Source organism: Strongylocentrotus purpuratus, unplaced genomic scaffold, assembly GCF_000002235.5.
Source record: "Strongylocentrotus purpuratus isolate Spur 01 unplaced genomic scaffold, Spur_5.0 spur5_contig_833, whole genome shotgun sequence".
Lineage (NCBI taxonomy): Eukaryota > Metazoa > Echinodermata > Echinoidea > Camarodonta > Strongylocentrotidae > Strongylocentrotus > Strongylocentrotus purpuratus.
This window is the reverse complement of record NW_022145539.1, coordinates 904,774-919,402: the sequence shown is the minus strand read 5'-3', so window position 1 is coordinate 919,402 and position 14,629 is coordinate 904,774. Positions and strand designations below refer to the sequence as shown.

At 37.5% G+C, this 14,629-nt stretch overlaps 1 protein-coding gene across 1 annotated transcript; it reads left to right on the top strand.

Annotated features, from left to right (window-relative positions):
* The first annotated feature begins 10,149 nt into the window (after positions 1 to 10,149).
* On the top strand, positions 10,150 to 14,629 carry LOC105444821. Its single transcript, XM_030984124.1, has 5 exons — positions 10,150 to 10,359; positions 10,918 to 11,112; positions 12,633 to 13,233; positions 13,865 to 13,901; positions 14,467 to 14,629. The coding sequence occupies exons 1-5, from the start codon at positions 10,150 to 10,152 to the stop codon at positions 14,627 to 14,629; spliced, it is 1,206 nt and encodes a 401-aa protein (XP_030839984.1).

Sequence of the window (14,629 nt, the reverse complement as noted above, 5' to 3'; positions counted from 1 at the left end):
CAAGTTTAATAATTTTCGTTATATACTTTCAATTATTTCGCTCTATATCTAACACCATCACTTTAATACGGCACATAACATGTCAACGCAAAGTAGACATATGATGGAAGGCACGTTTGAAAGGGAAAGGAAGAGAGAGAGAGAGAGAGGGGGGGGGGGTGGGGGTGTCCAAGACCAAAAGAGAACCTTTGACCCATGTATTGTTCGTGAAATGCATGCAATACTGTTTAATGCACCCATAGGCCTGCAGGGATGGGGCATATATAATACCCTTTAATATACAAAGAGTTGCGACACGAAGCGTCCGTTTTGTTGCGTTTTGTTGGAAACAGATATGGCGTTTGAATTATAATTTGGACATGCATGAAGTAATCAGTTGATTGAGTGAAACAAGCCCGGATGCGTGTGGCATGGAAAATTAAGGCATGCCATTAATGGCGTGCGACCTATGCCTTGGACGTGTCGGGCAGCATGCTAAGACATTTTCGACGTCATGTTTTACTCAATATATTTACAGAACATTCATCAAACATTGAACATTAGACAAATCTAACATTATTAAACAAGAATCACCCCTCCCTCCACACACATAGCCTATGCCATGCCGACACTTTGGGTAATTCAAGTTAGGCAGCCTTAATCCGTGCCAGAACAATAGAATCTGGCAAGCCGGACAAAAGCGATCAAACTTGTGTTGAGTCACCGAGCGCGCGACTACGTATAGTAAAAAGCTGCTAGTATATGACAACAGATGCTTATAGTTGTTTACTTGTAGTTTATTATTTATATTTATATACAGTCTCCTAATAACCGATAAAGGTGTATGTTAGATAGAGTATTTGATCGTAAATCCTAACTTTTCCTTTTCTTTTCATCCAGTATATATTCAGACAAATGTCTGTTTAACTTATTTTTTTCTATTTGTTTCCATGACGCACCGCCACACGAACAAGTAACAACAACAGCATAAGGCAATTAACCAAAATATACATGTTTAGCGTCCCCGCCCGCTTCCCTTTTTAGGGCCCCCTCCTTTTTTGTTTTCTTTTTTAAAGTAAAAAAAAAACATACAAACACTGTTAAAGGTACTATGTCCCATTTGCAGGCCAAAAAATGAAAAGGTTAAATTCCAACGGCATTTGAAAGACAATACTAATTTAGAACTTCCCTAAAAAGAGGGAGCTTGAACATGTCTTTAAGTGGGAAAATAAAGACTATTAGTCGTCGAATCGACTTAGGAGCTATAGAGCCAGTAAGTAATAGTCTGATTTTCAGACCATTGTACCGAATGGTCGTACGTTTTATGCTTCGCAAAGATTCAATTAGTTTAATTTTGGCCATTACAAGAAGTGGGTTATTGATGTAGACAAATGCTCATGTACCCTTTACAGCTCACTTAATATATATATGTTATTACCAAAGATGAAAACAGCCAATCAGTCACCCAATAGTGTCTGACAGTGAAGTCAAGCAAGTAAACCAGTTTCATTGCATAATTTGAATATTAGGACACTGCTCAAGTTTAAATTTCACAGATAGGACATACATAACATATTCATAATTCCTGCAAAGTTCTGCAGAATTTGATGTAGGCTGCAAAAGGGACATTGTATCTTTAAAATGGATCTATTTCTGATTTTAAAATTTAAAAAATCCCCTCAGCCATCTTGGCTGCAGGGAAAATGTACCAAGCGGCCATTTTGAAAAAGAAAAAAAAAGAAGAAAAAAGGCCTCCTCCTTCCTATTTTTTTAAAAGGCAGAACGCTAAACATTTTTATTTTATTTGGCCTAATATATGTCGCCGTCATGTTTTCAAGTTCTAATGAGTTGCGTTTTAAAGTTCAGTCTAGAAATCAGGGGCACTTTATCTTTCGAACAAATATAAATCTAAGGTCGCCTCTATCGGTTATTTGGGGACTAAATAGATATGAATGAGGCCAAATAACAAAAACGAAGTGTTTCTCGCCTCCTTTTTGGCCGCCGCCTCCTTTTTTTGTTTTACTATTCCGGAACCCCCCCCCCCCAACAAAAAAGCCTGTGATATATATTTTGTTTAAATATCTTCTAAAGTGATACAAATCATTTATTTTGTCATACATTTCATCACTATACTCACTTAGCACAATATCTATGAATAAATGGGCTTGGCCAGCTATAATAAGCAATTGGCAGCCATCTTGGAAAAAAATTGAAAAATATAGGATTTCCCATTCAAATTAATTTGTCGTGCGTTCAAATTCGACGGTTTTAGTGCAGTCAGGTATATACCGGGTTTATATTCCCTTTTCTAGTTTTCAAATCTATGGAATTTTCGTTAGAATCTACGTATGTTTCATTCATATTAATAAACGATGTGCTTCTTTAGCTATTTGGTCATTCGATTTGGCGCAACACGATTTTCTGACAACGCGACGGTGTACTTTTAGCATTCTAATTCATTTGTAGCATTCAAATTAGCACTTTGTGCACTTCAATTGATGGTCAATATACATGTATCGTTTATTACACACTTTTTATAGCTCATTCTTTTTCTTTCAAGATTGTTTTTTCATGTGTATTTCATCATATTTCATTTTCTTGCAATTATACACTTATACTTATTAGATTGATCTAATATTCATCAGCATTTAAGTTTGATTGTTAAGAAGAAAAAAACGACTTGCATCTACAGACCTGATAGTCTCAGCATACTTGTAAATGTTCATGTAAGGAAGATGTTTGTCTTATGTTTAATCATAAATTTATCATAATTTCATCATAATTTCATTATGGAAGAAGGGTACAATATTGTGACTGGGGTAGGTACTAGAGTCAACAATTTGAACATGATTCATTATTTAGCCATGTCTTTAGTCATCGATCTATGAAACTCTTTAAGAAAAACAGAGTGGTGCGCTGGGTATAAGAGACGATGTGAATTACTTGTGTAAAATTCCGAGTCTGTAGTAAAACAAAAAAAAAGGGGGGGGGGGGCGATTGAGGGTACCCCAACCTTTCCCGGGTATATGAACATGTCTGTGCAGAAATGCCTTATCCCTTGATTTCGCCCCTTCTTTACTTTATGTCTGACTACACCCATCTGCATTGTCCTGAAAATAAATAAATGGAATAACAGCTTAGACCCCAATGGCAAATGATGCATTTTAACTGCATTATTTACAAATTGTAAAAGTTTGTTGAAATTCTTCCCCCTAACATTCCTAACTTGAATACAAAATATTACGAATACGAATGACAGGGGTTAATTTGAATGATAAAAAATACGCTTCGACAAGTGAATATTAATTTGAATGCTAGTTGAGCAGTTTCTAAATTGAATGACAGATCTATGAAACCCTTCGACCAAAATCCTAAATTAAATACAAAAACTGGAAAATTGAATGATAATTGGCACGGCAAAGCCGATCTGCGCTAACTTAAATACAAAGTAAATGAATTCGAATGACAAACACGCAAATTTGGCCGGGAAATCCTATAGTAAAAAGTAATGCCCTGCATGCCTCCTCCGTTTTGTGTTAAAGTCTGGACGAGAAACACGATATTTTTATTATTTGGCTTAATAACAAACATATCAACGGCGAGCTCAACAATGAGGTATCTGTTGTCATATACTAGTAGCTTTTTACTACGTAGTCGCGCGCTCGGCGACTCAACGCTTTTTCGTGGGGCGGCGCGTCATGGAAACAAATAGAAAACATAAAGTTAAACAGACATAATGAAAGGAAAAGTTAGGATTCACGATCAAATACTATATCTAACGTACACCTTTATATGTTATTTGGGGACTTAATAGATACAAATAATAACAAACAAGTCAATGGCGAGCTCATCAACTAAGCATCTGTTGTCATACACTAGTAGCTTTTTACTATTCGCGCGCTCACTCAACACTAGTTTGATCGCTTTTGTCCGGCTTGTCAGATTCTATTGTTCTGGCGCGGGTTGAGGCTGCCTAACTTGAATTACCCAAAGTGTCGGCATGGCATAGGCTATGTGTGTGTGAAGGTGGGGGGGGGGGGGGTGATTCTTTTTTTAAATTTGTTAGATTTGTCGGATGTTCAATGTTTGATGAATGTTCTGTAATTATATTGAGTAAAGCATGACGAATAAAATATCTTAGCATGCTGCCCGGCACGTCGAGGGCATGGGTCGCACCCCATTAATGGCATGCCTTATTTTCCCCTGCTGCACGCAAGGGGCTTGTTTCACCCAATCAACTGATGACTCCAAGCATGTCCAAATTATAATTCAAACGCCATAACTGTTTCCAACAAAACGCAACAAAACGGACGCTTCGTGTCACAACTCTTGGTATATAAAAGGGACTCTATGCGCCATCCCTGCAAGGCCTGTGGGCGCATTAAACAGTATTGCATGGCTTTCACGAACAATACATGGGTCAAAGAAGAGGAAGAAGCAAAGAAAAGGGGGTAAGGAGATCGAGGGCCTTGCCTCTTAGGCTGTTGCCTCCCCAACCCTCCCCAACCCTCCCCAACCCAACTCCAATAAAAAAAAATTAAGAGCGAAAGAAGGAAAGGGAACGAAAAAAGGAAAAGAGGAGATAAAGGAAAGGGGAAAAGAAGAAAAGAAAAGAAAAGAAAAGAAGCCAACAAGTTGTGGATCGGGGGAGGCAAAATTCAAACGTGGTGTATTTCTAATTCCATAACCTTACGGTGACTTACAAATGTTGCTAAATGATGGTCATTTGACGGTAATTTAATGCCTAAAACCCCTGAAATTCTTGGGGGCTCCGTCCCCTAGACCTCAAGTCAAAGAGTGTCCTGCCAGTGTCACAAAATAATATGGTATAAAAAATACTCACCTGACCGTAATAAAAACGCCTTAAACCCCTAAGCTTCCGGCGGCTCTGCCTTCTGGACCAAACCAAAGGCCCTAAAGCGGGCCCCTAAATGTTTATCTGACCGAAATTAAACGCCTAAAATCCCTGGGCTCCCGGGGGCTCCGTCCCTGAACCCCATGCCAATACGTGACCTGCCAGTGTCACAATAAGGTCCCCTCCCCCCCCCCCAAAAAAAAGGAGATAAAGGAAGAGGACATAGGAAGAAAAAGTAGCAGAGTGAGACAAAGAACATTTATTTTTAATTCAGACAAGGATTATGAGTCGAGAACTCTACAAAGAATCGTCTTCTTTCTCTAGTAATATTTTAATGAAACGTCAAAGCTTCCACGCTTCGCGCAGGAGAGGGAAGGGGGCAATTAAATTCAGACATGGATTAAGAGTTCATCTTCTCTTTCCTTAAAAACAGGCTTTACTTCTTCAGCCAGAAGGGATTAGACCGCCCAGCGAGCCAGCGAGGTCACTGTGACAGGTGGCTATCTCATTAACTCAGCTCTTATTTAACATAAGAAAAAGAGGATCATGGGGGACCAACGGGCACCGATTGGAGAAGTTTTCTATATAGAGGGAGCTTTGAATTTGGCCGCCTTTTAAAGACAAATAATTAAGACGTGCGCTGACCGGACAATTATTGATATTTCTATCTTTCCTTCTAATCACGCACTTGCATTCTCGACATAACTTTTGTTTTCTTTTTCTTTTTAATAGAGCTATAGAATTTCTATTTTAAATGAAAAAAATACACTCGAAGAAAAACTGTTTATACCTTCTACCCTTTTCTATTATCGACCTATTTACTCAATATATTTACAGAAAATTCATTTAATAAAAAGCTATACGATAATATATGCTTCATTGTCTTGCTTGCCGTTGACATGTTTGTTTTTATTATCTATTCAGTCCCCAAATAACTCATAGAGATGTACGTTAGATTTATATTTTCTAAATTCTTCGAAAAACAAAGTACCCCTGATTTCTAGACTGAAATTTATCTTTCAAACGCAACTCATCAGAACATGACGGCGGCATATTATAATATAATTTAAATATTGTCTGTCTCGCCTCGACTTGACAAAGATAATATTATCTGCCTCACCTCGACTTGACAAAGATAACATTTTGGCAGGCATATTTAAAAACAGATCATTGTGGCGGGCATAGTTAAAATCACGACTTCACTTTCAACCAATCAGATGGCAGGATTAGGAAAAATTCTTAAAGTAAGGTATAAAATAGGATTTATATCATTGAAGCATAACAAAAATAAACACAAATATATGATTTGGGTATTAACAACAATAGGCGAGCCAGTAATTTAAAATAGCAAATCTTATGTTGTTACCAAAATTATTTTTTTGAATATGAAAATACAAGGCATCTAATCCATTTACAGGCAGGATGCATCTACATGAAGTGAGCCCACATATATCCACGGTACGACTGGTCTCTTTATTGAAAAAGGCATATCAGAAAAGAATGACCACATATTTGTCTCTAGTGACAAGTTGTTATTGTTGTTTTGGGGTTTATAAGGCTGTCCAATCTGAAAAGATTATTTTCGCAAGGCTTTACTGGTTTTTTGAGTTATTTATCAGTGATGATAAGATGGCGCTGTTTATTTTGCTCTGACAAATTAGATTCTGCTTTATGAAGATATCGTTTGGCAGGATGTGGCGGTGAACCAGGCGGCGGGTGGCTGGTTCAATTAGGCCGGCGGGGGCCCAGACGACCTCATTAAGAAGAGGCTCGGCTCCCATGCGAGAGGCTGGAGTTTGGCGGCATATCACTGTCCTCCCGTCGGCGGCAGCCAGGCTGACCTCATGTTTTCTAGCTTTTTCCGAGGCTCGGTTTCCATTCGAACGGCGGCAGCCGGCGCATGCTTTTGGATGCCATATCCTACCGCCAGGCGGTAGCCGGCTGAGCTAATTTAAAAAATGCAGCCAAGACGCATAAGTGCAGTTAGCTGCCACCGGCTGGTATATTTATTTTTGACGCCTCGCCTTAATATAAAAAAGTTATTTGAATGTGTTATAACGATAATGTGACTGATTGTTTGGTTTTATTAATCGATCCGTTATGACCGGGATGTGCAGTAAATGCAGCTCCTGTCACACCCCTTAATATGTTTCTTGTTTTAGAACTGCAAGCTAAAAGCTTAATTACAGTTTAAATAATAATGAATGTAATATTTATGTTAATCGAGACATCACATTTTACCAAAAATTCCCTTGCTATTAATCGCAAATCGATGGACATGCACAAGGGTGTCGATTTGTATCCGTGGTTGGGGGGGGGGGGGGGGGATGATAGGTGCCAAAATATTTTCGGCAATGGATCATAGCAACCAAGTGGTAGAAGCGTGTGGCAGGTTGCACCCCCTCCACAAGCGCGTAACTAGCATTTCAATTTAGGGGGGGGGGGCGGTCAGAAGTTTCCCCCTCCCCGGCGAATCGCTGAAGCTTTGACGTTTCAAATTATTGAAGAAAATAGATGATTCGATGTACCATTCTCGACTCTCAATCCTTGCTTGAATCAAGTTCCCCTTCTTCCGCGCGTAGTGCGGAAGTTCTGACGTTTCATTAGATTATTATAGAAGACGATTCGATGTACCATTCTCGACTCTTAACTCTTATCCTGCCACAGGGCTAATCCCCCCAGTGCCAGATTTATAACGAGATAATCTGATTAACGCGATGGTACTAACAATAGCGCGAATAAAACACTAGGCACAGTCCAATGGGCATGAACAATAACTGCTATTACGAAAGCGTGCTCGTATGCAAGAAACAGAGAAACAATAGCGTGCATGCAGTCTCATGGCAGGCTATGAGTAAATCCTTGTTTGAATCAAGTTCCCCTTCCTCCGCGCGTAGCGCGGAAGCTTTGCCGTTTCATTAAATTAATAGAGAAAGAAGATTTGTTGTACCGTTCTCGACTCTAAATCCTTGTCTGAATACAGTTTCCCCGCTCCCGCGCAAAGCGCGGAAGCTTTTACGTTTCATTATCTTATTAGAGAAAGAAGATGATTCGTTGTACCGTTCTTGACTCAATTAATCCCTTTTTTCCTACATCCTCTTTCTTTCTTTCTTCTTTCTCTTTTTTCTTTCTTTTTGGCCGGCGTTTTTGGGGGGCGACCACTCCCACCGCCACACCTGGCAATGCGCCTGCCCATCCCTTCCAAGTTATTAGCTTTTTCAAGTCACCCTCAATAAAGATAACATTTCAGAGAATATATGAGAGTGGTAATAAAATTAATAACATGCTAAATGTTAGTCCTGACTCTTGCCTGCAGTGTAGGCCTACCAGACTGATATCGTCTATTTTTAAACGAAATTTAGACAATGGTGAGGGATATCAAGTTCTGAAAGTATTATGTTACCAGTGGGCAAATGCATTAATAAGTAACCAGGAAAGGTTCATGAAGACAGAAAATTCTTTATTTCCTTGTGATAGAAACATACATGTAATGAATATTGATGTCTCCAAACAACAATCTAAAAAAAAATAGTTCTCATTAGTAAATGAAAAACATATTGCTTTTGGTTCATCATTTGACTCTCTTCCTTCTTTTATTGAACAACTGAATCGTCTCTGCGGGAAACTCAATTCAATGAAACAGAATATCACTGATGCAAAATTTGGTTCTCAAAATGACAGAAAATGTCCACTCCTCATACAAACTGTCTGTTTCTTAAAAACATAATATAAAACTTACGTTCCAACTATCAAACAACAAACTACCATTATCTCCTTCTTCACCCAGATATACTTATCATACCAGATACGCTCTAAAATATGAGCATAATATTGCCCTAAGGCCCTGACCATGCAGAGCACTATTTTTTTCTCAAAAACTATAAATTATTCTACTTCTTGCTCTCAAAAGCAAAATCCTCAAAATAATCTTAGTGATGTGGCATTCTTAGAAGGTGCATTATTATTATTGGAAGGGTGTTATAAACAAAACTTCAAACTTAATAACATTCTAACCTTCAGAAAAAGCCTTAACTATCTTATGCCTGTTACGTTTGAATATAAAACAGAGGCCTACATCAGCTTTTCAATAAAACAAAAATAATTTGTGACATAATAATCATTCTCATATACGGTTGTCTCATTAACTTCGTTTTCTATTGATATATGTATGTATTATGTAAATGAGATAGCAAAATTTGTATATTGATGGTCATCTTGCGAGTAATAACCATTGACTATTCTCATCGGGCTCTCATCATTAATTTTTCTCTTCATTTTTTTTTTGATGGCGAATTATTGGGGGGGGGGGGATGATTGTACAGGCCATCCCCCACTCGAAATATTGGGGGGGGGGGATATATCCCCCCCCCCTATCCCCCAGGATCGACACCCATGGACATGCAGTAATTATGACATCATTATTATTTCCTAATTCAATAGCATCTTAACCTACAATGAAATTGATGCACTTACGGTCGTGAAAATGATAAAAGTATATAATTTATTCCCTATCGTTTAAATTGATAGATCTCTAATTTTGTTTTTTCTTTTATTTGGGACATGAATGGCATCTCAACAGATAGGGAAAGTGTGTATTGAGGGTTGTAATCTACGTGAGAATGACCCAACATCATCACGTGACCTAGCCAGGTTTCTATGTTTCCTGCCTTGTCTCACCGACCTGACGATAAAGAACTCTGACGGTGTATACATGAATCTTTTCCTTCCTGATGATTTCTACCATGAACTTGCTCGTCAGGCCCCATCCTCAAAGGTGATTTACAAGGTGTTTTAATTTAACACATGGAAAAGAAGACATTTGTTACACCGTTACACTAAAAGATGAAACTGTCAATTACTTTGTACAACTATTTCATTGGGGCAATTTTAAACATGACAGTTAATATAAAAAAGTTATTTGAATGTGTTATAACGATGATGTGACTGATTGTTTGGTTTTATTAATCGACCCGTTATGACCGGGATGTTCAGTAAATGCAGCTCCTGTCACATCCCTTAATATGTTTCTTGTTTTAGAACTGCAAGCTAAAAGCTCAATTACAGTTTAAATAAGTAAGAATGTAATATTTATGTTAATCGAGACATCACATTTTACAAAAAATGCGCTTGCTATTGATCATAATTCGATGTACATGCAGTAATACATCATTATTATTTCCTAATTCAATAGCATCTTAACCTACAATGAAATTGATACACTTACGATCGTGAAAATGATAAAAGTATAACATTTATTCCCTATCGTTTAAATCGATAGATCTCTAATTTTGTTTGTTCTTTTAATTGGGTCATGAATGCAATTTCAACAGATAGGGAAAGTGTGTATTGAGGGTTTTGATCTACGTGAGAATGACCCAACATCATCACGTGACCTAGCCAGGTTTCTATGTTTCCTGCCTTGTCTCACCGACCTGACGATAAAGGACTCTGACGGTCAATACATGAATCTTTTCCTTCTTGATGATTTCTACCATGAACTTGCTCGTCAGGCCTCATCCTCAAAGGTGATTTACAAGGTGTTTTAATACAATACAAGGAATAGCAGATATTGGTTACACCGTTGCACTGAAAGATGAAACTGTCAATAACTTTGTACAACTATTTCATTGGGGCAATTTTAAACATGACAGTTAATATAAAAAAGTAATTTGAATGTGTGTTATAACGATAATGTGACTGATTGTTTGGTTTTATTAATCGACCCGTTATGACCGGGATGTTCAGTAAATGCAGCTCCTGCCACACCCCTTAATATGTTTCTTGTTTTAGAACTGCAAGCTAAAAGCTCAATTACAGTTTAAATAAGTAAGAATGTAATATTTATGTTAATCGAGACATCACATTTTACAAAAAATGCGCTTGCTATTGATCATAATTCGATGGACATGCAGTAATTATTACATCATTATTGTTTCCTAATTCAATAGCATCTTAACCTACAATGAAATTGATACACTTACGATCGTGAAAATGATAAAAGTATAACATTTATTTCCTATCGTTTAAATTGAAATATCTCTATTTTTCTTCTCATTTTTATGTCATAAATGTCATCTCAACAGATAGAGAAGATGTGTATTGAGGGTTGTGATCTACGTGAGAATAATCCATCAGCATTGCGTGACCTAGCCAGGTTTCTAGGTCTACTGCCTTGTCTTACCGACCTGACGATACAGGACTCTGACGGTGAATACATGAATCTTTTCCTTCTAGATGATTTCTACCATGAACTTGCTCGTCAGGCCTCATCCTCACAGGTGATTTACAAGATGTTTCTATGTAATACATATATGATGAACAGGGGCGGATCTAGCTTTTTGCTAAGGGGTGGGTTTGACCAAAATAATGACGATGCAGAGCATCGTCCACGAGCCGCGAAGCGGCGAGCCGATTTTTTTTTGGGTGTTTATTTGAACCCCGTAAGTGATGTTTTCCTGGCATCTATTAACACAATGGAGACCATAAAAAGCAGTGCATGATAACGTCTTTTTAAATCAAGTAACAGTTTAATACATAGTTATATCCAGAGTTATCATGTGTTTGGTTAAGTTACCAGATGAGTTGAATATCTTCTCACAATATTTGCACTTGAAAGGGTTTCTCTCCAGCGTGCGTTCTTTTTTCTTTCTTTTTTTCTTTCTTTTTTTCTTTTTTTCCCCTTTTTTTTTGGGGGGGGGGGGTTGCAACCCCCCCAACCCCCCCTCTAGATCCGCTTCTGATGAATACATGAAATAGAAGATATTGGTTACACCATAGCCTTGAATGATGAATAATGAAACTGTCAATTTCTTGTACCACTATGAGTCTCATTGAGCTCACGATTAAGGATGCACATGAACCCCCTTTATGGTTTCCTGAAGGCTTCTACGAGGTGATTGCTCCTGAGGGTCCATCTTCAAAGGTATCAACACATAAATATACATATCAATAACCTCGAAAATTCATTTTGTAATCATTTTGTTCTGATCTCGCTTTGAATTGTACACAATGGCTTAGGTTTTTCATTATTTATTTATTCATCAAGTTCTCTATATACACATATATATTTATATATCTATGTTAGTCTTCTATGCGGCCCATTTTACTAACCACAATATTCATAACATTCATGATCATAAGCTCATACCAAGAACGACACAATATGGAGAAGAGAATAGTAACATACTTCGAAATACTTGGTATGCTCGTTTACAAATGCAGATTTTTCAAAAGAATACCGTTAGATATTCCTGATATCAGTGTAAAACTAGATGTAATTGAATAATATTTTAGTCATTCTGAGAAGAGAAAGCCCCATACAGTTTAGAAAAGCTCGTCAGTAGAGGGTCGATATTCCTTTAATGTAGATCCACACTTGCATAATATTTGCATAGAATATGTTACAAAAAATGATCGCTATTAAAAAACAGAAACACATGAATTTTTGATTATACAGCATAGTATTTTGATGTTCTACATTATACCCCTACAAAATGACCAACAAATATTATTAATGGTGTCATCAATTTGATAACCATCCTGTAACAAATCAGTTCCATATAGGCCTACAATATAAATAATTGTGTTTAGTAGTACGTAGTCATTGATCAGGGGATAGGCTTGAAGACCTACCAATTATTATAACATAGAGTCTAAAGATCAGTGTGTGTGCGTGTGTTCTTGCGTTTGTGAAGGAGGGAGAAAGAGAATGGGGAGAGAAAATGAGGCGGACGGGCGGGCAACGAAATATCACTGTTTCATTGTTTAAAATAATTTTGCCTGTGTATTTTACTCTCAGAACCATTTCTTTAACAAGAAGCTACATTTAGATGAAAGGTTTGAAGAGTTGAAGGAAAAAGATCTTAAACAACAAATCGAATACATCAGACATCTTGTTCACCCCACGCTGTCAGAGAAAACATCCCGTCCAACTAGTAGAGCCCACGAACCTCTGTCGTCACACCAAGGATCCGTGCATCAACAGATAGAATACACACCCTTCGTCACTCCACCAGGGTGTCCCCAACTTTGTGAAACGTCGCAACAAGAGTATATTTCAGATCAGAAGGCAGGAACTGTGGCAGAGTCCGACCACAGCAAGATTGAATCGGACGAATTGACAACACATCTTGTCAAGGAATTCGATCGATTCTTTCAGACCTATGTAGCATCTCAAGTGAACTCGCAAGGACTAGAGACCAATCATTTTAGAGAGGACATTGCAATAAACAACTCTTCCTTTTCGTCGGACCTTCCCAATAGTAGTACCACTTCAATTCCTGGAACAAATATCAGAGGCCACCGTACTGGCTTCAAACCCACATACGAACTTGATAACTACGACTTGGATGTTCCATCCACCAGCGGTGTGAATGCACAAAGTGGCAAAATATCTGAAGGTAAATATCGTGAGGGTAAGATAAGATGGACCCCTAATTATACTTAGATCTTAACAGTATAAAGCTTTGTAGAGGGAAATGTAATCAGGAGGAGAGAATATCGATTATATTGAGTATGTAGAAGGCGCTTTCTACATTTCGCAAAATGCTGAAGGCGCTGGGAAAGTATGCCTACATGAAAAATGTGATGCCGTATAAAACGTAGTACATCGAAATCAGGAAACAAGAAGTTTACATTAAGACACGGTGTGGATTTTTTGTTGTTGTTTTTGTTGAATTAATCACAAAGATTTGTATAGACTGGAAAAGAACTGAATTAAATCACAGTCAGTTCAGTTTGGAACTGGTGATTTTAAGTGAACAATTGGAAGAATGGACAATATTGCTCACTTTAAAAGGCTGTGGTAGCTGATTCCAAACAGTTGATCTGGCATGTGCGAACGATAAGTTCCCCCATTATTTTATCTTCTTCTTTCTCTATCTCTTTCTAATAATGTTTTTTAATTTTTCTACATTTTTCTATTACTCTTCCTCTTTCTCTTTCCCTAATATCTTTCTTTCTCTCTCTCTCTCTCTCTCTCTCTCTCTCGCTCTCCCCCCTCTCTCTCTCTCCCTCTATCTCACTTTACAGGCCTGTCTGCAGTAACGCCAGGTCACCTACAACCAAGGTAAGAGAACCATAACGCACACGCAAATACTTGTTATTTGCTTTATACCTGTTTTATACCTTAAATTCACTCTTACTTATCATCTTCCAACCTGTTCCTTAAAAAAAATACAACATTCTTCTAACATTGATGACTCTATTGTGGAATAGGCAATAAGTATGATTAATGTAATAAGTTTATAATGTCTCCATCTTTTAATCAATGCATTTATTAATCATGTTGATCTTTGTTAAACCTTCCCCATTTTCTATTGATAATTCTTTAATTATATATTAATAAGTTTAAGATAGCAATATAGTCATCGTGCTTTTAATTTCTTGACATTTTCTTCCCTTAAAATATTGTAGTAAACGATAGTCATCATTATTCCGAAACTGGTTAATAAGATTTATACTGAATGATCAAATTATTTTTTTCATATCACTGGTCATATTTGCCATGCTTTATACATGTTTTAAAATGGAGATGTTAACACGGTGAATAGATATACAATCTTTGCTTTAAAATGATATTTCCCTTTCTCTTTTGTACTAATATCGATTGATATGATTTGTCATGTAATTAGTGAGGAAGACATCCAAAATAATCCTGAGCCTGACTCTACCGATGAAGATGACACAGCACGAGGGGACAATCAATCAAAGAGCCATGATTCCGAGGATAACATTCTGGATGGACCTCCAAGGAAGAGAAAAAAGAAGACAAACCGACAGACGCCACCTTTTTGA

Coding starts and splice junctions, on each gene's coding strand:
- LOC105444821 (XM_030984124.1), top strand. CDS start 10,150: ATGCAATTTCAACAGATAGGGAAAGTGTGTATTGAGGGTTTTGATCTA. Junction 10,360..10,917: donor GTCAGGCCTCATCCTCAAAG/GTGATTTACAAG, acceptor TCATCTCAACAG/ATAGAGAAGATGTGTATTGA. Junction 11,113..12,632: donor GTCAGGCCTCATCCTCACAG/GTGATTTACAAG, acceptor TTTTACTCTCAG/AACCATTTCTTTAACAAGAA.